This window comes from Coregonus lavaretus, assembly GCF_964263955.1.
Source record: "Coregonus lavaretus genome assembly, contig: HAP1_SCAFFOLD_5417, whole genome shotgun sequence".
NCBI classification, from domain to species: Eukaryota; Metazoa; Chordata; class Actinopteri; order Salmoniformes; family Salmonidae; genus Coregonus; species Coregonus lavaretus.
The window spans coordinates 13,966-40,334 of record NW_028158960.1 but is presented as its reverse complement, the minus strand read 5'-3'; the positions used below and the strand labels follow the sequence as shown (position 1 = coordinate 40,334).

The 26,369-nt window shown below is 43.5% G+C and overlaps 1 protein-coding gene across 1 annotated transcript; it reads right to left on the bottom strand.

Moving 5' to 3' along the window:
* Window positions 1–1,916: 1,916 nt before the first annotated feature.
* On the bottom strand, window positions 1,917–24,967 carry LOC311123432 (RNA-binding motif, single-stranded-interacting protein 2-like; the record flags this gene model as incomplete). Its single annotated transcript, XM_084197699.1, has 4 exons — window positions 24,886–24,967; window positions 11,879–12,051; window positions 3,837–3,895; window positions 1,917–2,008 (listed from the first exon to the last, which is right to left on the bottom strand). Coding segments are annotated over exons 1-4 (396 nt in total), but the record flags the coding sequence as incomplete, so codon positions are not given.
* Between the last annotated feature and the right edge of the window lie 1,402 nt (window positions 24,968–26,369).

Below are 26,369 nucleotides of genomic sequence, written 5' to 3'. Positions count from 1 at the left end.
TGTCTGGCAAAAACAATTGTGAGATGTTATCTGTGTGGTTCCTACATGGGTGATAAATGGGAGCTAAATGAGGGAAACAGAAAGTTAGATACGAAGAGGGTAGAGGTAAAAGAGGGGGATGAGTTGAGCGGGAGTCTGGAGAGGCAAGAAATTAAGTGGAGATCTAGAGACAGTCTGGCTGGACTTCATCTGACCTCACTGAAGAGGGGGTTCTTTCTCTCTACCCCTCTCTCTGCCTCACTCCCTCTCTCTGCCTCACTCTCTAACCACCTCTGTCTCTGCTTCACTCCCTCTCTCTCTCTCCCTCTCTCTCTGCCTCACTCTCTTTAACCCCCCCTCTCTCTGCCTCACTCCCTCTCTCTCTCTTGAACACGTTATTAGACAGCCAGTCACTGAGGAGAGAGAAGACAGGTCCATTGTGTTAGACTAGCTGTGTTAACAGGACCGAGGGTTCATGCTTCAGTCATGTAATATGATATCACAGTATAATTACAATGCAATGGGCTCTGAGTCTCCACAGATGGTCTCTACAATGATTGTTTGATCTGGAGAATTATACCTTTCTGAGACGTTTGGAAATCATTCTGATTAATTTCCCAATGGGGATCTGACCAGGGCATGACAAAATGTGTCAGTCAAATGCATAATCCTGACCTTGAATTCATATGCAGGGACTAGCTCTTCTGGCTTGCATATATCAGTAATATTATGGTTACTGGCCCAACGCTCTGCAGCTATGACAAATACGATCTGAAACTCAAAGAGCCAAGAAGTCCTCTGAAAAACTTTTTTTTTCTTGAAATACCTGAATTATGCTTTTGATTAATTCAAGTGATTTTCCACATCTACTCAGCATGCTACCTGCCTGCCCAAACAAACTGAATTGGAATAACAGCAAAGTAAGATAGCTGTATGATAGCATATCTGAATCTCAACCATAACTGTTTAACATATTCATTAGTGTGCCAATGTGATTAAAACGCTATAAAATGCATTTCAGATTAATCTACATCATGAATTATTCATAGTCTAATCACTGTGACCTGTAGTGAAGGTGATTCCTCTCTATGAGGAACACAGAGGGACACACACACATACACACACACACACACACACACATACACACAGCCCACGAGGAACACACATACACACACAGGATCAGAACAGAGCAGATGAGAATTGCACCAGGAATGACTGTGAATGACAATGAACAATGCGGTTGTAAACCTCCCAATGAATGCCAGACAGACAGACTGAAATATGGGTTATTCGGTATGCGAGAACTATGGCTGCAAAAAAAGGATGCCCGGAATAAGGAGGAAATCCGGAATCCTCCAACCAGGATTTCTGGAAAACCAGGGAATGTATTGAAAGTTCCCGGAATTTTGTAACCCTAGTGAGAACCCTTGTGTGAATGTCAATGATCCAGCACAAGGGAAGATCAGCTTCTCTGTGGTGTTTGGCGTGTGTCGGTGATGGTTGGAACAGTATGTGTGTGGTTGCAAAGTGTGTGTTTGGTGTGTGTTGTTGATGATGTGGCGCTGAGGTTAGAATTGCGTGTGAGTGTGTGTGGTTGCCAAGTGTGTGGGTTGAGATTGTGCCGAGGGGCCGGCTGGTGGGACGAGGCTCATGGCTTGGCCCTGGGCATTGGGCCCTGGGCGCTGGGCCCTGGTGACTGGGCATGGAAGGCTGGGGGAGAGAGCTGCTCAGACAGTGACTCAGCCTCCTGCCTCACCACCAAGGAGAACAGGCTAGCCCTTTGTACAAGGTGCTGAGGAAGCAGGAGCTGCCTGCCTGGGACACACTCCCTGAGCACCTCTCTAAGACACACACCACTTGGTGCACACACACATACATACACAAGCAAGTCCACACACACAAACACACTCGTAGGCAGAGGGGAGGAGATGTCTTACCTTAGCCATCTGAGCCTGGACTCCACCAGCCTTCAGTGCTGTCACTGCTTTCTGTGCCGTGGACGGACTGTCAAAGTCTACAAAGCCATAGCCTGCAGAGACAATGACAGACAGACATACGTTGAGTTGTGACACTGAGAAATACACAATGTAGTAACAGGACTAGGGGCAGGAGTTTTGTGAAAACTCCAGGCACTAATTAGACTGTAGCTAAGGCCCATAGTTGTTCCTGGACAGGTGAAGGGTAATGAAAATCTCCTGGCCCTTTAAAGTACTATCTTATCTTATGCCTGACATCAACTTCTGGAAGTACTACTGTACATTACCCAGGTAATGTACAGTACACTTCCAATAGGTACGCTTTGAATGCAGGTTTGGGATCATGTTAAAGAACAGAAACAGGTTTAGAATACTAGTCTATCCCTCTACTGTGGCCAGATGTGGAGTTATGTAACCAATGCTACGCTGCCCACAGTGGCGTTATTGTTACATCATGACACACCTGCTGAGAATAAACAGACGGGCGCTGTCTGGGATGTTTGCACACAATGTTTGAGCTTTGTGTGACATATAGTACCAGTCAAAAGTTTGGACACACCTACTCATTCAAGGGTTTTTCTTTATTTTTACTATTTTTTACATTGTAGAATAATAGTGTAGACATCAAAACTATGAAATAACACATATGGAATCATGTAGTAACCAAAAAAGTGTTAAACAAATCAAAACATATTTTATATTTGAGATTCTTCGAAGTAGCCACCCTTTGCCTTGATGACAACTTTGCACACTCTTGGCATTCTCTCAACAAGCTTCATAAGGTAGTTACTTGGAATGGATTTCAATTAACAGGTGTGCCTTGTTAAAAGTTAATTTGTGGAATTTCTTTCCTTCTTAATGCGTTTGAGCCAATCAGTTGTGTTGTGACAAGGTAGGGGTGGTATACAGAAGATAGCCCTATTTGGTAAAAGACCAAGTCCATATGATGGCAAGAACAGCTCAAATAATCAAAGAGAAACGACAGTCCATCATTACTTTAAGACATGAAGGTCAGTCAATAAGGAACATTTCAAGAACTTTGAAAGTTTCTTCAAGTGCATTAATGAAACTGGCTCTCATGAGGACCGCCACAGGTAAGGAAGACCCAGAGTTACCTCTGCTGCAGAGTTCTAAGTTCATTAGAGTTAACTGCACATCAGATTGCAGGCCAAATAAATGGTTCACAGAGTTCAAGTAACAGACACATCTCAACATCAACTGTTCAGAGGAGACTGCGTGAATGAGGCCTTCATGGTTGAATTGCTGCAAAGAAACCACTACTAAAGGACACCAATAATAAGAAGAGACTTGCTTGGGCCAAGAAACATGAGCAATGGATATTAGACCGGTGAAAATCTGTCCTTTGGTCTGATGAGTCCAAATGTGAGATTTTTGGTTCCAACCGCTGTGTCTTTGTGAGACGCAGAGTAGGTAAACTGATGATCTCCACATGTGTGGTTCCCACCGTGAAGCATGGAGGAGGAGGTGTGATGGTGTGGGGGTGCTTTGCTGGTGACACTGACAGTGATTTATTTAGAATTCAAGGCACACTTAACCAGCATGGCTACCACAGCATTCTGCAGCGATACGCCATCCCATCTGGAAATGATGGACTGTTGTTTTTCTTTGCTTATTTGAGCTGTTCTATAAAATATATTTGGATTTGTCTAACACTTTTTTGGTTATTACATGATTCCATATGTGTTATTTCATAGTTTTGATGTCTTCACTATTATTCTACATTGTAGAAAATAGTAAAAATAAAGAAAAACCCTTGAATGAGTAGGTGTGTCCAAACTTTTGACTGGTACTGTACATCCACATATAGGTGCGGTGTGTGTGTATGTGTGTGTGTGTTTGTCACAAAACACCTCTCCTCACCTTTGCATGTGTTAGTGGTCTTGTCCAGGATGGCTTTAGTGGACACAATTTTCCCATACCTGTAAAACACAAAGGTGGATGGATGGTCAGGGTTTCTGTGGACAAAACAATGCTTCTACTATACAGACCATTTTAGCAAAGTTGACAGGATTGAGGTATTATAAAGGTGTTGGGGTCTAATCTAGTTCAAAGTGATTATGCTATGTGAATTGAACTAATTGAACTGTGGAGATAAATGTTTTGAGAAGTGGAACGTGGTAGAGAGTAGAACCAGTGGACTAATTCCCTTAAGGAATCCCACATCCTACTCAATCCAACATCACTCCATCAATGTCTATGAGGCACATCATAACCCTGTCATCTCAAGACGGAGCACACAGTGAATTGGATTGTTGTTGTATTAAAAATGAACGGACTTGCATTTTCAGACAGCATCACAGGACTGCATGTCCTGAACGGAAATTGTAGATGAGCAATTACACACTGTTTAGTTCTGAATATAAATAAACCCATATGATTTCCCTCTGTTGCTGAGCAACCATACATTGCTATCTTACTCATGGGCAATTCCATGGTAACGGAATTACGCTGTGACTCAGACTTTTCACTTTAAAATGTATACCAAACAAAAAACATTGATTTCAAAGTTTAACAAACCATAGAACTCTATGCACAAAGACTACAGAAATGTTTACTTAACCATCTAGGTTTCAGGAGGAACATATAGGGTCTTTACATGGCTGTCTAGTAACGTTGCAGACCTAGCTATACAGAGGAACATAGGGCCTATAGCTATTGCTGTCTAGTAATGAATATTGTAGACCTAGCTTATAAAAAAACACCCAATGCATGATTGATCATTAGTTTGTTGTAGTTGGATTGCTGTCTACCAACTCTGTGTACTGTAGACCTAGCTATACCATCTCCCCTGTTTCTGAGCCAACACTACAGCAAGGTGGTCTCAGCTCCCTGCATTTCTCTAGGCATGTGCATGTTCTGGAACATGATCTCTCACTCCTTGCCTTGGCTGTGCTGTTCTGAAACTTGATCTCTCTCTCTCCTTGCCTTGGCTGTGCTGTTCTGAAACTTGATCTCTCTCTCTCCTTGCCTTGGCTGTGCTGTTCTGAAACCTGATCTATCTCTCCTTGCCTTGGCTGTGCTGTTCTGAAACTTGATCTCTCGCTCCTTGCCTTGGCTGTGCTGTTCTGAAACTTGATCTCTCTCTCCTTGCCTTGGCTGTGCTGTTCTGAAACTTGATCTCTCTCACTCCTTGTCTTGGCAGTGCATGTTCTGGAACATGATCTCTCTCTCCTTGCCTTGGCTGTGCTGTTCTGAAACCTGATCTCTCTCTCCTTGCCTTGGATGTGCTGTTCTGAAATTTGATCTCTCGATCCTTGCCTTGGCTGTGCTATTCTGAAACTTGATCTCTCTCTCCTTGCCTTGGCTGTGCTGTTCTGTGCTGTAGAAGCAACCCTGGCTGGCTGAGATCCACAGCCACACTCTCTCTGGGCTACACAACAGCCAGAACAGAGCCTCGTCTCTGGGTCCTACTGCCCCTCTATCTACCTAGCATAGCTACCCGAGTAAGGGCTGCCCTTGTTCTCTCTCAGCACCGATCATACCTTTTACTACAGTATATGAACATAATACTTGTTAAGGAGACAGGTGTTTTGAAAATCCATATAGCTGATGATGATATTGTTGGATTGATATAGTGAATCTATGAAGAATACAGCAAGTGGTAGTAGTGTGATAGACCCTGAGAGTGTTTGAGAGAGTGTGATAACCCAGGTGTTGATATCCTTGTGAAACAAACCTCTCATTGTTCCTCAACCTGCACTGTGCTAACAGAGCCAGACAGAACAGGAAGTAGAGCCCCCCCTTATCTTTCTATGTAGACTTTCCTCCAACTATATACAGGTATTTGGTATATAGAGTGAGGGAAAAAAGTAAATTTGCCCACTGACAAAGAAATGATCAGTCTATAATTTTAATGGTAGGTTTATTTTAACAGTGAGAGACAGAATAACAACAAAGAAATCCAGAAAAACGCATGTCAAAAATGTTATAAATTGATTTGCATTTTAATGAGGGAAATAAGTATTTGACCCCTCTGCAAAACATGATTTAGTACTTGGTGGCAAAACCCTTGTTGGCAATCACAGAGGTCAGACGTTTCTTGTAGTTGGCCACCAGGTTTGCACACATCTCAGGAGGGATTTTGTCCCACTCCTCTTTGCAGATCTTCTCCAAGTCATTAAGGTTTCGAGGCTGACGTTTGGCAACTCGACCTTCAGCTCCCTCCACAGATTTTCTATGGGATTAAGGTCTGGAGACTGGCTAGGTCACTCCAGCACCTTAATGTGCTTCTTCTTGAGCCACTCCTTTGTTGCCTTGGCCGTGTGTTTTGGGTCATTGTCATGCTGGAATACCCATCCACAACCCATTTTCAATGCCCTGGCTGAGGGAAGGAGGTTCTCACCCAAGATTTGACGGTACATGGCCCCGTCCATCGTTCCTTTGATGCGGTGAAGTTGTCCTGTCCCCTTAGCAGAAAAACACCCCCAAAGCATAATGTTTCCACCTCCATGTTTGATGGTGGGGATGGTGTTCTTGGGGTCATAGGCGGCATTTCTCCTCCTCCAAACACGGCGAGTTGAGTTGATGCCAAAGAGCTCGATTTTGGTCTCTTCTGACCACAACACTTTCACCCAGTTCTCCTCTGAATCATTCAGATGTTCATTGGCAAACTTCAAACGGGCATGTATATGTGCTTTCTTGAGCAGAAGGACCTTGCGGGCGTTGCAGGATTTCAGTCCTTCACGGCGTAGTGTGTTACCAATTGTTTTCTTGGTGACTATGGTCTCAGCTGCCTTGAGATCATTGATCGTGTAGTTCTGGGCTGATTCCTCACCGTTCTCATGATCATTGCAACTCCACGAGGTGAGATCTTGCATGGAGCCCCAGGCCGAGGGAGATTGACAGTTATTTTGTGTTTCTTCCATTTGCGAATAATCACACCAACTGTTGTCACCTTCTCACCAAGCTGCTTGCCGATGGTCTTGTAGCCCATTCCAGCCTTGTGTAGGTCTACAATCTTGTCCCTGACATCCTTGGAGAGCTCTTTGGTCTTGGCCATGGTGGAGAGTTTGGAATCTGATTGATTGATTGCTTCTGTGGACAGGTGTCTTTTATACAGGTAACAAGCTGAGATTAGGAGCACTCCCTTTAAGAGTGTGCTCTTAATCTCAGCTCGTTACCTGTATAAAAGACACCTGGGAGCCAGAAATCTTTCTGATTGAGAGGGGGTCAAATACTTATTTCCCTCATTAAAATGCAAATCAATTTATAACATTTTTGACATGCGTTTTTCTGGATCTTTTGTTGTTATTCTGTCTCTCACTGTTCAAATAAACCTACCATTAAAATGATAGACTGATCATTTCTTTGTCAGTGGGCAAACGTAAAAAATCAGCAGGGGATCAAATACTTTTTTCCCTCACTGTATACATTTTTTAAATAGGCTACTAAAAGCTAAGATCAAAATATCCTATTCTGCATATACTACAATGGTGGTTTGATTGAACGAACCCAGTGTCTCTACAATTCCAAACAACTCTGAAGAATTGGCTAAAGGACATTCTCCACCATACTGTAAATGTGCTCTAAAGCAAGCTTGTGTAATATACATTTGACCTCCAATGTAACATGACTATTTCACGTTACATTTCCTGGTCTATGCAGGATGCCGTCAGTTACATTAGGCCTCGGCATAACATGTCCATTATTTTCTAGTAACATGAACAATACGTTCATCAGTTATTTATGGATGAACATACATTTTTATTTTTAATTCCAGCCCGTCCCTGCAGGAGGCCTTTTGCCTCTTGGTAGGCCGTCATTGTAAATAAGAATTTGTTCTTAATTGACTTGCCTAGTTAAATAAAGGTTAAATAAAAATAAAAATACATTGATAGTATTGCCCTGTGTGCACATGAAAAACACCCCTAGAATAGGCCAACTGCATGGGGGAAACGGATTGCTACTAGCTCTCTGCTCTGGGCACTATATAGTATTTGCTGGCCTACTTAGTTGAGCAATGGATATCCCCATAGAATACTGCATGAGGGAAAGATTGCTACAAGCTCTCTCCCTCTGGGCACTAGCTGTGTACAGTACAGTATTTACTAGCCTCCTTAGTTGAGCAATGGAGAGATGCCTGTCTACTATTGCATTCAACTGGGAGATCTGACTCCGTAGCTATATAATGTGGAGAGAGGGAGGTTGGAGGAGCAGGAGACACAGTCATATGTGACAGAGAAGAGAACAGTGTCCAGCGTAGCACAGCGCCCATGGTCAGCTGGAGCCAGGCCAGAGCCAGAGTCAGCCACCCATAGAAGCGCTCTGCGGGGGCTAGGAGGCAGAACCCCCAGTGATGGGTTCAAACAGTATTTGTTTTCGTTCAAATAATTTGAGTGTGTGATTTCGCATGCCAATTGTGTGCCAGATGGGCTCTTATGAGACTCTTCCATTGGTTTCATTGCACCAGGCAAGCCTAATCAAGCACAGAAAAAGTATTTGAAAGATTTAAAATACTGTTTAAAACCCAGCTCTGTGTGTTCTGCCTCCTAGCCCCCGCAGAGCGCTTCTTTGGGTGGCTGACTCTGGCGTGGCTCCAGCTGACCATGGGCGCTGTGCTATGCTGGACACTGTTCTCTGCTCTCTCACATATGGCTGAGTCTCCTGCTCCTCCAACCTCCCTCTCTCCACATTATATAGCTACGGAGTCAGACCTCCCAGCTCCTCCATTGCTCAACTAAGGATGCCCCCATCAGAGCTCAGAGCTCTTCACCTCGCATGGGCAACTGGCAGTTAGTGAGTTATGTCAGCTACACATTGGGGGAGGGGAGGGGGCTGTGCTTTCTCCTGATAACCTGTGAGCCCTCTTTCCTGTAGTTTTCATTTCATCATTCATTTCATGACTTTTATTCAGGTTCTTCCCTGTATCACCAAGCTCTCTATAGTAACATATATACAGTAGACCTTGCTGCTCTCTATAGTAACATATATACAGTAGACCATGCTGCTCTCTATAGTAACATATATACAGTAGACCTTGCTGCTCTCTATAGTAACATATATACAGTAGACCATGCTGCTCTCTATAGTAACATATATACAGTAGACCATGCTGCTCTCTATAGTAACATATATACAGTAGACCATGCTGCTCTCTATAGTAACATATATACAGTAGACCATGCTGCTCTCTATAGTAACATATATACAGTAGACCATGCTGCTCTCTATAGTAACATATATACAGTAGACCTTGCTGCTCTCTATAGTAACATATATACAGTAGACCATGCTGCTCTCTATAGTAACATATATACAGTAGACCATGCTGCTCTCTATAGTAACATATATACAGTAGACCTTGCTGCTTTCTATATAGCTACATACACTACAAAGTGTGTGGACACCTGCTCATCGAACATCTCATTCCAAAATCATGGGCATTAATATGGAGTTGGTCCCCCTTTACTGCTATAACAGCCTCCACTCTTCTGGGAAGGCTTTCCACTTGCTTCCATTCAGCCACAAGAGCATTAGTGATGTCGGGCACTGATGTTGGGCGATTAGGCCCGGCTCGCAGTCAGTGTTCCAATTCATCCCAAAGGTGTTCGATGGGGTTGAGGTCAGGGCTCTGTGCAGGCCAGTCAAGTTCTTCCACACCAATCTTGACAAACCATTTCTGTATGGACCTCACTTTGTGCAGATGGGCATTGTCATGCTGAAACAGGAAAATACCTTTCCCAAACTGTTGCCAGAAAGTTGGAAGCACAGAATAATCTAGAATGTCACTGTATGCTGTAGCGTTAAGATTTACCTCCACTGGAACTAAGAAACATCATGAAAAACAGCCCCAGACCATTATTCCTCCTCCACCAAACTTTACAGTTGGCACTATGCATTCGGGCATGTAGCGTTCTTCTAGTGTCCACCAAACCCAGATTCGTCTGTCGGACTGCCTGATGGTGAAGCGTGATTCATCACTCCAGAGAGTCCAATGACGGCAAGCTTTACACCACTCCAGCCGACACTTGGCATTGCGCATGGTGATTTTAGGCTTGTGTGTGGCTGCTCAGGGCTTCAGCACTCGGCGGTCCCGTTCCGTGAGCTTGTGTGGCCTACCACTTCGCAGCTGAGCCGTTGTTGCTCCTAAACATTTCCACTTCACAATAACAAAACTTACAGTTGACCGGAGCAGCTCTAGCAGGGCAGAAATGTGACAAACTGACTTGTTGTAAAGGTGGCATCCTATAACGTTGCCACGTAGAAAGTCACTGAGCTCTTCAGTACGGGCCATTCTACTGCCAATGTTTGTCTATGGAGATTGCATGGCTGTGTGCTCAATTTTATACACCTGTCAGCAACTGGTGTGGCTGAAATAGCCGAATCCACTAATTTGAAGGGGTGTCCACATACTTTTATAGTGTATATATAGTAGACTTTGCTTACCGACATGCATTCCTATTTTATTGCCTTTTTCTAACATAGCATATTTTCATGTCAATAATGGTACACAAAACTGTACACCTTTTTTAAAGCCCTCCTCTACTCAAAAGCAAATTTCATGCAGTGATTTGATCTACTCTGTAAAAGCCAAAGCAGAAACATAACTACCCACATACCACCAGCCTGATACAGAAAACCTTAGCTCCCTATATTCCTCTGTCTGATTACCCCTCCCTCCCTCCCTCCCCCTCTTCATGCCATTGGCCTTGTTTGTCTTTCCTTTTCCCCTGGGCGCAGGGTTTCCTGTAGGGTTGGGCAGCCTCATGTGAGCCATATCTTCCAGACAGCTGTAAAATAGCGGGCCTCACTCCCTTTCCTTCTCTCCTGTCTCTCTCCCCACCCTTTCTTGCTCTCCTTCATTCACCCTCGCCTCTCCCCTCCCCTCTGTCACTCTCGCTCCTCGTTGCATTACTTCATGGAGCAAAACATGTATTTATTTTAATAACGGAGCATTTTCTAAATTCAAACGAACCACCTGCAACTGGACACGGACATTTTAGAAGATACATGTTTGGCCGAATCGAGAATGAAGATAGTTTCACCAAGTTAATGTTGGTCGAAAATTCTCTGGGCTACGCCAAACAGTACCTATCCTGTAACGGTTAATAGAGCTGCATCACATTAGCCCATTACAATCTGCTAACTACAGGGGGAGAGACAAAACATGCTTAGTAAGCTTGCTGTTGGAAAGTCTGCCTTCAGTTCAAGGCATTCATAGACGCATCACTTGCGGTACGGTTTTGGAAACATAAGGAACGTATCTTTCATATCTGCGAGAAATTATTTCCAAAAAACAAAAGGTAAAATGACTACATAGGGTTAGGGTTTCCGCTTGTTTACGGAAAACAGGCAGAAGACGGAGGCGTACCTATGCTAATTAGCTATCTGAATCTCCGAAACACCTGTGTGTAAATGGAAGACGGACGCACGCCACAATAGTTGTCACTGAAAAATACTGTCGGCTGCAACTGTGTTAAAACCGGTTAAAACAGTGTACAGTAAGTGTATATTTTGCCTTTGTGAAATTATTTTTATGTGATATGAAAGTAGAGGTCATTATGTTTCTAGAACCGTACCACAATTGAGAATCGATTCACGTTTAGTGAGTATTTGGCTGTTTTAGCTTCCAGAGCCAATTGGCCTCTAAAATGAACATGTAAGGTCCTTGGACTATAAGGAGTAACATGAGGCTCCTTTAGTCCATTATTGGGCTACCCTCAGTTGTGCCAGTCTGAAAGGTCTGAGGTTGCAACCCAAGCTCCTGTTGATCTTTCCACAGGTCACAGACTGGTGATAACTTGTGTACCCACTTCTTGCCCTTTTCACCTTAAGCATTATTTCAGGCCCCCATTAACACAATTTCCTCAATCACTATCCTCTTCTAGCTTAGTTCATTCATATTACACAGATCCATAGATTTACTGTGTGGTGTGGTGGTAGTTTGTTGATTAGCTACTCACGGCTGACACAGTTTGGCCAGGTCCTGGTCTGTGGTTCCCGGATGTAGGCCGCGGATATAGAGGTTAGTTTTGCTCAGCTGCTCTCCACTGAGGCTGCCGTTACTGCTGCTGCTAGTGGTGGTGTGGTTGGGGCTGGGTGGAGACATCTGGTGGCTGGAGGACACATACGTCGGCTGGGGCGAGACAGAGACAGGATATTACATCAGCAACAGGATATGATGACATTGGGTAGTAGCTGGCCAGCATGTATGCGAGATTTGGTTCTGGGAGAGATTAGACATCTGGTGGTAATGTAACAGAGGTTGTTCGGTAAAACAAATTTACGTGAAGAGTAAGCTAACCTTGCTTGAGTTGAGACTTTATGCCTATAGGCTTTAGCTCAGAAGGCTAAGATGTGCAGGAGACACAGATTTAAACGGCAATCTGTCACTGTACAATCCTACAATCCTCTACAGTTCACAATCCTGAAAAGGCACCTCGAAACATGACCCACCAAACCGCACCTCTTAACACCTGCTCGCTTAACCCGGAAGACAGCCGCATCAATGTGTCTGAGGGAACACCGTTCAACTGATGACCGAGGTCAGCCTGCAGGCGCCCGGCCCACCACAAGGAGTCGTTAGAGCGCAATGAGCCAAGTAAAGCCCCCCTGGCCAAACCCTCCTCTAACCCGGACGACGCTGGGCCAATTGTGTCCCTCTGGGACTCCCGATCACGGCCGGTTGTGAAACAGCCTGGAATCGAACCCGGGTCTGTAGTCGAATACTGACTTGTATCACGAGTGACCTGGCTAGAATATACAATGCCCCAACCAAAAAAAGCGAAGAAAAAAAACAAACACTTCAGAGACTGAAATAGACGTGCTAGTGTCAGAGATTGAGCACAACCAAAAGGTTTTATTTGGCTCGCTCAGTTGTGGCTTGACCAGTAAAATAAAAACATAGCTACAAAGAGATTTATTTTTTATTTTTATTTAACCTTTATTTAACTAGGCAAGTCAGTTAAGAACAAATTCTTATTTACAATGTCGGCCTACACCGGCCAAACCCGGACGACGCAAGGCCAATTGTGCGCCGCCCTATGGGACTCCCAATCACGGCCGGTTGTGATACATCCTGGAATCGAACCAGAGGGTCTGTAGTGACGCCTCAAGCACTGAGATGCAGTGCCTTAGACCGCTGCACCACTCGGGAGCCCATTAGGACAACTCAAGTTGCTTTAGCAATGACAAAATATACTTAAAATGAGTAGGCAACACTCACCAATAAGGCATCCATCCTCAACAGCTCCCTCTTGTAGGTGTATAGGCCAACATTGCTGTTCTGCATAGTGATTGAGTGGTGCATTCCACCTGGCCACCACATTCAGCAGCGTCTTTTGCACATCACATAACCTATCACCTGCACATTAAGAGTGGAAGCCTTTTCTGTTCACATAGTTTAAATCGTTTTGGGATGGTGATTTTACAGCGATGTGGGTGCCGTCTATTGCTCCGTTCGTATTTGGGAACCTATTGATGGCAAAGAAGCCACTCTTAACTTCAACCTGTTGTGCGATGGTGTATGGAAACTGTATGTGTTACTGTTCGTTTTGCTGATGTTTGTTTTGCTGATGATTGCATCCAAAATATTGGCTCATCGAGGGCTGTGAGATGCCGATCGACAAGCTCCCCCTGAAAAGTGCCAGTTCCCAAAAACCTGAGGGAGGATAGGACTTGGATGTGCACCGAAATGGCATGTGTTCACCCTTTTAAAGTAAGTCTTAAAGCTGCAATATGTAACTTTTTGGGCGACCTGAAAAAATTAACATAGAAAAGTGAGTTATAGAGTCATTCTCATGGAAAGCAAGTCTAAGAAGCGGTAGATGTGTGCTATTTCAATGCTTCCTGTTCTTATGGTTAGTTTTTGCGTCTTTTACTTTAGGTTTTGTACACCAGCTTCAAACAGCTGAAAATTAAATATTTTTGGTTATGGAAAATATATTTCACAGCGGTTTAGATGGTACAATTATTCTCTACACTATACTTGCTTGTTTTGTCACATAAACTGAAATTAGGCAAACAATTAGAATTTTAGCAACCAGGAAATGGCGGAGTAATTTCTGCATAGTGCACCTTTAAATCCTCGCATAAATTGGTTTTGGGAAACTATATCTGATGAGCCAATCTGTACTTTCTGCAGAAAAAGTCCCACCTGTCTCTAAAAATGCGCTCTCTGCAAAATGCAGCATGTGCCAAATCTTCCAACAGAGCAAGATCAGCCATCTCTCATTCCATTTCTCATTTATCTCAGACTTTTATAGTATTTCAACAATGGTTTCACTTTCACACGTACCTTTCATTTAACAAATTACTGTACATTATATGGATTATTATCCTAACAAATGCACTGATGTGGTCAGATGATATAGCATGTCAATATGTTGCATGAATTACAATGGAAATACAATGAACTAAAACATTTGTTTAAATTATTGCTCTCATCATTTCACACATTTTCAACATATACAGTATTTTCCCCATTCTGCTCTTCCAGTTCCCTTATTCCACCACTTGGCACTGTGCGTACGCATGGTCATGGCTGTATGTAAATCTACGCACACTCTCAAGCAAACGTTCATATTGATGGTTTACGTTCATGCATGGTTTGCACATAGATTTGTGCCTACGCATGATTGATAAATGAGGCCCCAGGCTTCTCATGGCCCACTGAGAGTGTAGCCTAATTTACACAAATCAATGAAGAAAACAATTACAGGGTCAGCCATAGTAGTAGTAAAAACACTTATTTCACTGCACCTATCCAGTGTATTTGACATTAAAACATACTTTTTAAAATTTAACTACACTGCCTGCTAGATAGGCTTTCAGTGTACTTAACTGTCTGCTAGATAAGCTTTTAGTATAGGGATACCCTGATCTGCTAATAGGGGCAATATTAACATAAACATTACCATCATGACGTATAATCACCAGACCGTGGATACACTTCTAGACAGAGAACTCTTCACATTAATCACATTTCAGTTGAGTCAGCACTTTGCACGGCTGCTATAGCAACAACTCAATGTATATCAATACTGCGCTAACCCCGCTTTGGAGTAGAAATTAGTTACTGTTCGAACCAATAACAGGCCCCTGTGAATCAATGCTGTCAGTTTGGTGAAAAAAGAGAGCGAGCATATTAGATGCAGCAGAAGGGGAAAGCAAGCAGTGCGCCTCAAAATGGATGAAGCTCAATTAGCGTAATGAGCTTGATTCCAGCCCTCTGTAGTCACCTCCCACTCTGTAATAACCCTTCTCCAGTACTGACCTTGTGGTGTCCAACTAGCTGGGCCATTGTTTCCTTTGGGTGTGATTGGTGACCTGCTCTAATTAAACAGTTCCTCCTCTTTCCCCTCCTCTCTCTCTAACAACTTACATCCTTCCCCAAACCACTGATACTGCTCCTCTCCCTTTCTGACTCTTTCTGCTCCTCTCCCTTTCTGACTCTTTCTGCTCCTCTCCCTTTCTGACTCTTTCTGCTCCTCTCCCTTTCTGACTCTTTCTGCTCCTCTCCCTTTCTGACTCTTTCTGCTCCTCTCCCTTTCTGACTCTTTCTGCTCCTCTCCCTTTCTGACTCTTTCTGCTCCTCTCCCTTTCTGACTCTTTCTGCTCCTCTCCCTTTCTGACTCTTTCTGCTCCTCTCCCTTTCTGACTCTTTCTGCTCCTCTCCCTTTCTGACTCTTTCTGCTCCTCTCCCTTTCTGACTCTTTCTGCTCCTCTCCCTTTCTGACTCTTTCTGCTCCTCTACCTTTCTGACTCTTTCTGCTCCTCTACCTTTCTGACTGTCTTTTTGCTCCTCTACCTTTCTGACTGTCTTTTTGCTCCTCTACCTTTCTAACTGTCTTTCTGCTCCTCTACCTTTCTGACTCTTTCTGCTCCTCTACCTTTCTGACTGTCTTTCTACTCCTCTACCTTTCTGACTGTCTTTTTGCTCCTCTACCTTTCTGACTGTCTTTTTGCTCCTCTACCTTTCTAACTGTCTTTCTGCTCCTCTACCTTTCTGACTGTCTTTTTGCTCCTCTACCTTTCTGACTGTCTTTCTGCTCCTCTACCTTTCTGACTGTCTTTCTGCTCCTTTGCCTTTCTGACTGTCTTTCTACTCCTCTAGCTTTCTGACTGTCTTTCTGCTCCTCTACCTTTCTGACTGTCTTTCTGCTCCTTTGCCTTTCTGACTGTCTTTCTACTCCTCTAGCTTTCTGACTGTCTTTCTGCTCCTCTACCTTTCTGACTGTCTTTCTGCTCCTCTAGCTTTCTGACTGTCTTTCTACTCCTCTACCTTTCTGACTGTCTTTCTACTCCTCTAGCTTTCTGACTGTCTTTCTACTCCTCTACCTTTCTGACTGTCTTTCTACTCCTCTAGCTTTCTGACTGTCTTTCTACTCCTCTAGCTTTCTGACTGTTCTTTTTGCTCCTCTAGCTTTCTGACTGTCTTTTTGCTCCTCTACCTTTCTGACTGTCTTTCTGCTCCTCTACTTTTCTGACTGTCTTTTTGCTCCTCTACCTTTCTGACTGTCTTTCTGCTCCTCTACTTTTCTGACTGTCTTTCTGCTCCTCTACCTTTCTGACTGTCTTTCTGCTCCTCTACCTTTCTGACTGTCTTTCTGCTCCTCTACCTTTCTGACTGTCTTTCTGCTCCTCTACCTTTCTGACTGTCTTTCTGCTCCTCTACCTTTCTGACTGTCTTTCTGCTCCTCTAGCTTTCTGACTGTCTTTCTGCTCCTCTACCTTTCTGACTGTCTTTCTGCTCCTCTACCTTTCTGACTGTCTCTACTGCTCTAGCTTTCTGACTGTCTTTCTACTCCTCTACCTTTCTGACTGTCTTTCTTTGCTCTACCTTTCTGACTGTCTTTGCACAGTTCTGTATTCAACATGGCCTTCACAACATCCAGCAGCACCCAGCCTCGAACCTCTCCAGAGGAGTTTTACAACCCCTTCATTTATCACTGTTGTTACTCTCACAGAGCGCCTTCCTTCACCATACCCATTCTACACCTCTAATCTGCCTCTCTTCAGCATCAATAGCAGGCAGTGCATTGTTTGTTTTCCCACAATCACAACCTCTTCCTGTGGCTTGCTGTTGCCTTGACTGCCAGCCTGCCTGGAGACCCTATCATGAGGGATGCAGCTGCCTGGGTACTGGGTAGATAGGATCTGTACACGGCTGGTGAATGGATGGAGCTGGGTCTGGGTATGGCTATAGAATCTGTATGATACTGGATGGAGCTGGGTCTGGGTATGGCTATAGAATCTGTATGATACTGGATGGAGCTGGGTCTGGGTATGGCTATATAATCTGTATGGAGCCTGGTGGTGGACAGGAAGTGTATGGTTAATGGTTATAGAATCTCTATGCTGGAAGGAGCCTAGGCCTAGATGAGGCCTGTCTGGATCTGTCTGTTGATTGGATGATGGGGGTGGATAGATGGTCCTGGGCCTTCCCATAGGATTGGTGTGCTGCTTGACAGAGGATGGCACCTGGGCTTGGTGCTGAATAGAGCTGTGTGCTGCTGGATGAGGCCTGTCTGGATGGAGCTGGATGGATGGGCCTGGGCCATTGAGCCCTTTCTGGATCTATGTGTTGCTTGAGGAAGCCTGGATGGCTGGATGGATGGATGGGGCTGGATGGATTGGCCTGGGCCATTGAGGCCTATCTAATTGGGGTTCTGAGCTTGTTAGCGGAAGGCGTTAATCCCTCTCATGTGCTCTCCGGTCAGAAGGTACTGACTCATTAAGGCTGCTCTGCTATGCTCTGTTCGTTCTGAGAAAAGGAAGATGGCAGAGAACCAGAGAATCAGATGGATCCATACCCACCAGGCTCCCACCTGCCTCAGCCCTGCCGGCTGCCTGCCTGCCTGCCCGCCTGCTGCTTGCCTGCCTGCTGCCTGCCTGCCTGCTGCTTGCCTGCTGCCTGCCTGCTGTTTGTCTGCTGCCTGCCTGCTGCTTGCCTGCTGCCTGCCTGCCTGCTGCTTGCCTGCCTGCTGATTGCCTGCCTGCTGCTTGCCTGCTGCCTGCTTGCCTGCCTGCCTGCTGCCTGCCTGCTGATTGCCTGCCTGCTGCCTGCCTGCTGCTTGCCTGCCTGCTGCTTGCCTGCCTGCCTGCTGCCTGCTGCTTGCCTGCTGCCTGCCTGCTGCTTGCAAGCTGCCTGCCTGCTGCCTGCTGCCTGCCTGCTGCTTGCCTGCTGCCTGCCTGCTTGCTGCCTGCTGCCTGCCTGCCAGCTCCAAGTCTTCTCTTCTGACACACAGTACAGCAGGACTCCCATGAAAAGGAGATTAATATCTCAATCGGACTCACCTGGTTAGATAAAGGATACATAGACAGTGCAGCGGCAGAGTCAGACCCATGTCAGCCCCAGTACAGGAACTGTACATTGAATGAATTCAAGTGCAGCACTACCAACCTGGATAGGTTGCAGTGATAGTGTCGGTGTGGTATTAATAAATAAATGTGTGGAATTTCTGTAGCCCTTTCCACTCACAGATCCTTTCATCCCGTATACGTGTTGAAAATGGCAGATTTCGTCATTGATAAGCGCCTAAAATGGAACTCAGTGGCTGTACAGTAACATGCTATACATAACGTCAGAACTCAGTGGCTGTACAGTAACATGCTATACATAACGTCAGAACTCAGTGGCTGTACAGTAACATGCTATACATAACGTCAGAACTCAGTGGCTGTACAGTAACATGCTATACATAACGTCAGAACTCAGGAACAGACTATGGGAGGCACACAGTCCTACATAGAGCCATGACTACATGGAACTCTATTCCACATCAAGTAACTCATGCAAGCAGTCAAATCTGATTTTAAAAAACAGATAAAAATACACCTTATGGAACAGCGGGGACTGTGAAGAGACACAGACACACGCATACATACACACGATAACACACGTACTATACACACACTTACACATGGATGTTGTGTTGTAGATACAGTATGTCGTTGTAGAGCAGTGGCCTGAGGAAACATACTCAATGTGTTGTTAAATCTGTTATGAAATGTCATGTTTTTCATTGTATATAACTGCCTTAATTTGGTTGGACCCCAGGAAGAGTAGCTGCTGCCTTTGCAGGAACTAATGGGGATCCTTAATAAATACAAATACATATACAAATATCATAAAACTCATGTAATTGACAGTGTCAACGTTTATCGCTATGTTTGATCCACAGTTACAAGGATGACATGCGTTATACCCTGGGTTGTCCTGAACAGAATGACCCTATGTTTGTCATATTGTGAAGAAAATTAGCCGTGGAACACACACTTGAATGCACTCATGACTCCATTCTAAGCGCACCAAAATTACAATCTGTTTGTCTGAAGTGACTTTTGAAGCCTATTACTGTAAGATCTTATTTTATAACTTAGCTAGCCATGTTGCTAATAAAATAAGCTTTCAAATTATGCCCACCTGACCCAGATTGCGATTTATAATGGAACATTTTTGGATTGCATAAACACCAACAGTAATTGTGTGATGGTGGGGACGCAGGGCTGTGTCCAAACAAAAAACTATAAGTGTGCTTGCTTCAGTTCCTCAATGGCAAAGCTCAAATAAGCAGCTTATAGTTGAAGGCTCTTTCCTTGAGTCATAAACGTTCATTGAAATTACTTAGGAACTGCGCACAGTTTGGAGAGGTGTGTGGCCACTTGGAGACACCAGATAGACCTCTCACACAAACCCTTATAATCACTTTTTCTTATCTTGCACCTACTCCAAAATATAAATTAATGTTCTTATTATGTTACTGAATGTATCCAGAGTATTTTCAGATTTCGTTATTGACAAATGCTGTGACAAGTACAGTAAATGTAAAATGAACATCAAATCAACAGTGTAATTTTTGGATTCAGTCTTGTGTCAGGTGAACTGTTGTGTCCTCACCTTTGGTCTGATGATTTCTCCATAATCTCAAAATGCATATGCTTTTTAAAGTGTTTCCGTTAGAAACATTTTAATTTGTCCATATAGGCCAGTTTCCACGAGTTTAATGAATAGGTGTATACACTAGCTATGACTAATTACATCCAAATAGACAGAGTAGGCTATTTCCACCAGTGTGTGTGCAGTCAGTGTTTGTAGCTCGTCTTTAATTTGTTTCTGAACATGATCACAAATCTTGCGTCACCATAAATTGGTAGCCAGGTTGGTTTTGCAGCATCGTGTGAACGACGTGCACTCTCACATGCACTCTGTCACTGCACTGAGTTTGACCCACACTGGCATCTGATGGATGTCCTTCTTGTCCTGTTCCTTGTCTAAGCAAACAGCCTGCTCCATGGTGGGTCATACTGCTCCTGGCATACAGTAGCAGCCGGAGCAGTACAATGTGGAGGAGTATTTACACTCTTTCTTTACATTCCAGCGCTGTAAACAAATGTTTGTTAGTAAGTTACCCTCAGAATGGGGGGGTGGGGGGAGTAAGACAGAGGGTGTATCTTTTCAACAGTCGTTTTCACATGCACCACATTCCTAAATGCCTCCACAACACAGACTATAGAATGTCCCTCAAGACAATGAAGGCTTAAATGTGCCTGACAGAGTAGAGAGAGAACCCTATTCTTGTCCAGTGCTCTTTGTATATGTTGCAGCTGAGGCCGACTCTTCTACCGTTGACAAGCCATACTTCTTTGGCATGACAATGATCGAACACAGAGAGGAGTTGGCTATTAGCACAAGCAGACTGGATCCAGCACCAAGCTAGGAAAACCCTCACTTTTAAAATCAGGTGCAGGTATAATGTGTTATAACTTGTTATAAGCACATATATGAGCCTTTATAATGTATTGTAATAAGGCTTTATACACTCTAATATCCCTTCTAAGTGCAGTCTTTACATTCTTTACCAGTACATGTGAGGACATATTTAAGAGACATATGAAGTGTGACAGAGTGATTGCTCTGAGCTGTTCCTTCCTCTCTCGTTGAACTGTATCACTGTAAGTATTAGCCCTGGAGGTTATAGGTACGTTCCTGACCTGGCATGTGTCTGTGTCCACAATGTACAGTATCTAACTGTACGGCTGCACATGATGGAGTTTTGCTCACACAACTCAGATATGAGGTGAATCTCAAAAGTAGTTTCCTCGATTCCTCAAATCCACTATCCTTGCCTCCTCATAGCTTCATAGGGAAGCGAGGAAAGCCTTGGAGAAGAAGATCCAAGGAGAGAAACGATCCCAGTGTCATTTATTCTCAGTTCTCAATAAAACACACTTTCGAAATCTTTCAACATTGCACATTCGGCATGAACACATCACACATTGCACGGCACTCAATTTCTGCAAAAAGTATTCAATTGTTTTTGATCTTAGACTTCTATATGAAAAAGTAAAGGTCTACCTGCTTGGCACAAATGATTTTCAGAGGCACTGTAGAAAATATGTTTATGAAAATACACAATCTCTCTGTATTTTCTGCCTGGTACTGTATTCTGCCACAGTGTGCAGAAAAGGTTTTGGGAAAAACAAAAGATGGTGGAAAAATAGCGATGGCACTCTTCTGATACGTCTACTTCAACCTGCAACCTCACCAACTCTTCAACAATTTAGAGACAACTAGTGAATCTTCATTCTCCTCCTCTCTGAGTCAATCTAGTGCTACACTCAAACGTGCAAAAAAACTAAACCAGCAAACTGTTGTTTTAGATATGCAGAAAAGACATTGAAGAAAGACGAACGGTTTGAGAAAGGGGGTTCACTTCAGTCTGTACAGAGAAGGAAAGATCTGCTGGCTCCCTTGTCCATGGGAACAGAACCACTGACAGCCAAAGAAGTCAAGGTATGTAAAACAGAGAGAGTGAAAAAAGGAGAGGAGGGGAAGGGAGGGAGGAGGGGATGGGAGGAGAGGAGAGGAGGGGATGGGAGGAGAGGAGAGGAGGGGAAGGGAGGAGAGGAGGGGAAGGGAGGAGAGGAGGGGAAGGGAAGAGAGCAGAGGAGGGGAGGGGAAGGGAGGAGAGGAGGGGAAGGGAAGGGAGGAGAGGAGGGGAAGGGAGGGGAAGAGAGCAGATGAGGGGGAGGGAGGAGAGAAGGGGAAGGGAGGAGTGTGTAATCAAAAGCAGGAGAAAGAAAGAGAAAAAATCTGTTAATCCCTCTCCTTCCTGGACCCTTTTTTCTCGTAGTAAAAAGACACAGAGCAGAGTTTACCACTTGACGTTGGTTTTACAAGTTTTCCCTCAGTAACTTTTGAGCTCTCACAATGAGACTAAACCTTTTCCTGGCAAAAAAAAGGCTTGAGTTTGCAAAAGCAGAGCAACAGACACCCCTTCTATCCTGAAATGAGCACATTGTTTGAAACCAGAGCTAGCGTCCGAAACGGCACCCTATTCCCTATGTAGTGCACTGCTTTTGACCAAGGCCCACAGTGCTCTGATCAAAAGTAGTGCACTACAGGGAATAGGGTGCCATTTGGGAGACAAACAGAATTCCAGGAATTCCAGGTCATTAATCTGAGCAATCTGAATTCCTGCCAACCATGAGGCAGGGAAAGGAATAACACAGCCCGGGAGAAGGGAGCTAGTGTTATGTTTCAAGAAAGTTAAACACTACCTAGGCCTATTTCAGCAATGTTGCACCAAGTCAGAACTAAGATTCGCAATAGGAAATAATAAAATATGCTATTGACAGAAGAAATAGATTTTCTATTGTGTTTTGACTGTACGTTTTGTTTACCCCATATGTAACTCTGTGTTGTTGTTGTTTTTATCGCACTGCTTTGCTTTATCTTGGCCAGGTCGCAGTTGTAAATGAGAACTTGTTCTCAACTGGCTTACCTGGTTAAATAAAGGTGAAATAAAAAAACAAAAACAAAAAAACAAGTGATATGTGAAAGCATCAGGATGAAAACTAGGATCACGAAAAAAATTAATTATAATTTTGAATTGTACAATTACCTGTGGAAAATTATAAACTGGGTGGTTTGAGCCCTGAATGCTGATTGGCTAACAGCCGTGGTATATCAGACCGTATACCACGGGTATGACAAAACATTTATTTTATTACGTTGGTAACCAGTTTATAATAGCAATAAGGCACCTCTGGGATTTGTGATATATGGCCAATATACCACGGCTAAGGGCTGTGTCCAGGCACTCCGCGTTGCGTCGTGCTTAAGAACAGCCCTTAGCTGTGGTAGATTGGCCATATACCACACCCTGGCCTTATTGCTTAAATATACGCTTTATAGTTTCTTCATTTAAATTCCCTTAATATCTCACCCAGTCTAACACCCCATATTCATCATTATGTTCTGTTCTCTGGATGTTCCATAGCAAATCATCAGAGTACATCTTTAAATGGGCAATCAGCAGTTGAAACAATAACAAAATGTCTTCCCTGCCACTGTTTCTGTAAAAAGCTGGGCGATGGGGCTGGAGAAATTTAACCACTCTCAAATTCATAGACAGACAGAGACTGACCATCCTGGATATAAAAATTATATTTGTAACTATGTTTTGAGGCTATACAGTGTTTGTTTATATTTAGTTTGTTTACAAACATTGGAGTAAACAAGCTATATTTTGTGTTCTGATGGGGTATGACAATTGAATTAAGCTCATGAGGCATTTATACTTCAAGAAACAGTGGGTACAAGTCAAGAATTGGATGTAGCACCTGCAGATTGCCCCTTTAAATGGTTCATTTTAAAATAAAAAAATATTTTCAACTACCAATCAATATCATTATCAATACAATACACAGGTGCACCTTGTGCTGGGGACAATAAAAGGCCACTCTAAAATGTGCAGTTTTGTCACACAACACAATGCCACAGATGTCTCAAGTTTTGAGGGAGCGTGCAATTGGCATGCTGACTGCAGGAATGTCCACCAGAGCTTTTGCCAGATAATGTAATGTTCATTTCTCTACCATAAGCCGCCTCCAACATTATTTAGAGAATTTGGCAGTACATCCAACCGGCCTCACAACTGCAGACCATGTGTAACCATGCCAGCCCAGGACCTCCACATCCGGCTTCTTCACCTGCGGGATAGTCTGAGACCAGCCACCCGGACAGCTGATGAAACTGAGGAGTATTTCTGTCTGTAATAAAGCCCTTTTGTGGGGAAAAACTCATTCTGATTGGTTGGGCCTGGCTCCCCAGTGGGTGGGCCTGGCTCCCAAGTGGGTTGGCCTATGCCCTCCCAGGCCCACCCGTGGCTGCGACCCTTCCCAGTCATGTGAAATCCATAGATTAGGGCCTAATTAATTTATTTCAATTGGCTGATTTCCTTATATGAACTGTAACTCAGTAAAATCGTTGAAATGTTGAATGTTGCCTTTATATTTTTGTTCAGTATATATTCAGCATTTTTATATCTGTAAGAGTAACTGTTTTATATGAGCAAAACAATGCCAACGTTCCCAGCCATTTCAAGGGGTGGGGCAAATATTTACCCGTAAAGAAATCTATTCTATTTGGTTAATTTACGTTGCGATCTATTCAAAGAGAGACCTTATTCTCATCAAGATGTAAAACTGATTTGACACATCCAACAATTGGTCGTTGGGATTCCAATTAGCCATTGGTATTAAACCCGACAATGAGCGCAAAATGATCTCTAGGATATTCGCCGCGCAAGTTTAATTCGTGCATTTACTTTCTCTGTGCCTATGGATAGAGGAAGAACACTAACGTTCGGATCGCCCCCGACGCATAGCCTACAATAGCCTGTAATGCATACATAGCCTGTAATGCATGCATTATACCGGTATTCTATTCTATTCTATTATCTATTCCCAATCTTATTTGGAGGATAGAAAATAGTTAAAAGCAATGTTAAATCTACAAAATAGCCTACAGTTGATTTGTATATGGTCCACTTTCAAGGACACTACAGTTTATAGCCGAGCAACCTAATTGCCAAGACCGATCCAGGAATGAGAGCGGCATATACTATAGACTACCATTAGCGTAACATTCTGATGGAGTAAATAAAATATAGTATCGCTTTACCTTTTTACAAAGTCTGCTGGTATAGCCGTTGTATGGGTTGAATCCTGTCCTTGGCGGCACAGAGAGCAGCATTTTTACAGCAGCAGGCAGCAAGCACTATGTCCGGAGCCGAGAGCACAGCCAAGCAGGCAGTCATCAGCTGACGTCAGCCAGGGAAATTCAGATAGGAATCTGACTGTGGTTGTGATTTGAGTGGCGCTCTCCCAGCTCTTCAGCCATTGGTGGAGCGGCAGCGTATGTATATGTGCTTTGAAGAGCGCGCTTTTCTGTGTTCCTTTTTCCATGTATGGCTATTTGGTAAACCTGGATACCACCAGGCAGTGAACATGTAGGCTTTGGACATAACTACTTTTTTATGTTCCTATTAAGTATAAATGTCTGGACACACATTTCACTTTTATTGGTATTTTATAAATGCTTTTATAGTCCTCAAAAACATTATACAACATAAGTACTTATCATTAATCATATCTAACAGCCTAATAGGATTATAGGTTACTAATATTGACCATGGCCCAATTGATATTTTAGCAAAGGTGCATGGCATTACACCATCACCATCACTATAAAGTATGGCAGTGGGTCATGAATGATCTCTAAACCTTATGTCATGTTCAGGACACTGATGTCTTTGGATGGCTCTGTGACAGTGTTTTTATAACCAACTGCAAGTCGCTTGGCAACACAGTCAGTCCCTCAACCCTCTCTCTGCCTTTGCTCCTTGTGTATCTACCCTGATTAGCCCTCAAGGGTGCACAACATGTGTATGCAAGTGCTCACTCTCAGCTACATAGTAGTATGAATACAATGAACAGAATACAATGAAATAAAATAGAATAACTCGATTGTTTCCAGAGGGAACTTCGGTTGTGGCATTTGGATTAGATAATCAACATATAACAGCACAATTAATTCATTCACATGACAGATACAGCTACAAATGTTCTTTCAGAGACTGAAATACACTGCCACAAATTACAGTTAAAAACTCCTTTAAAGGCCAGTTTAGACTAGGCAGAACACAGAAATAAGCTCCCATTTATCTCATTGACATATTACGAAAACTGGGATTTCACCCAGATTTCATCATAGTGTCTAGTCAGACAGAGTAGAAGCAGAGTGGAATGTATAATAATTGTGTTCCGTCTGTTCCGAGCCAGGACAGTGTGACTAAGGTGACTTATACCAAATCAAGGACATTTTATTCTCGGATGGGTGCAGGAGCATTGCAGTTAGATCTGAGTTATAGTTTGGACTTGAATTAACACAGAATCATTGAGCATATTTTAGAGGATATTGTTTTATTTGAATGGGGGGACATGTAGGCTGTAACAGCTGGAAGTAGGCTATGATGTATGCACCTACATTGTTATTACCACAGACAATATAACAATGTTCTATATCTATGGTTATTACATTGTAACTGCCGGCAACCGTGTAAATACACAGAGTTCAGGTTTTGGACACCTGTTGTGAGCTAAAGA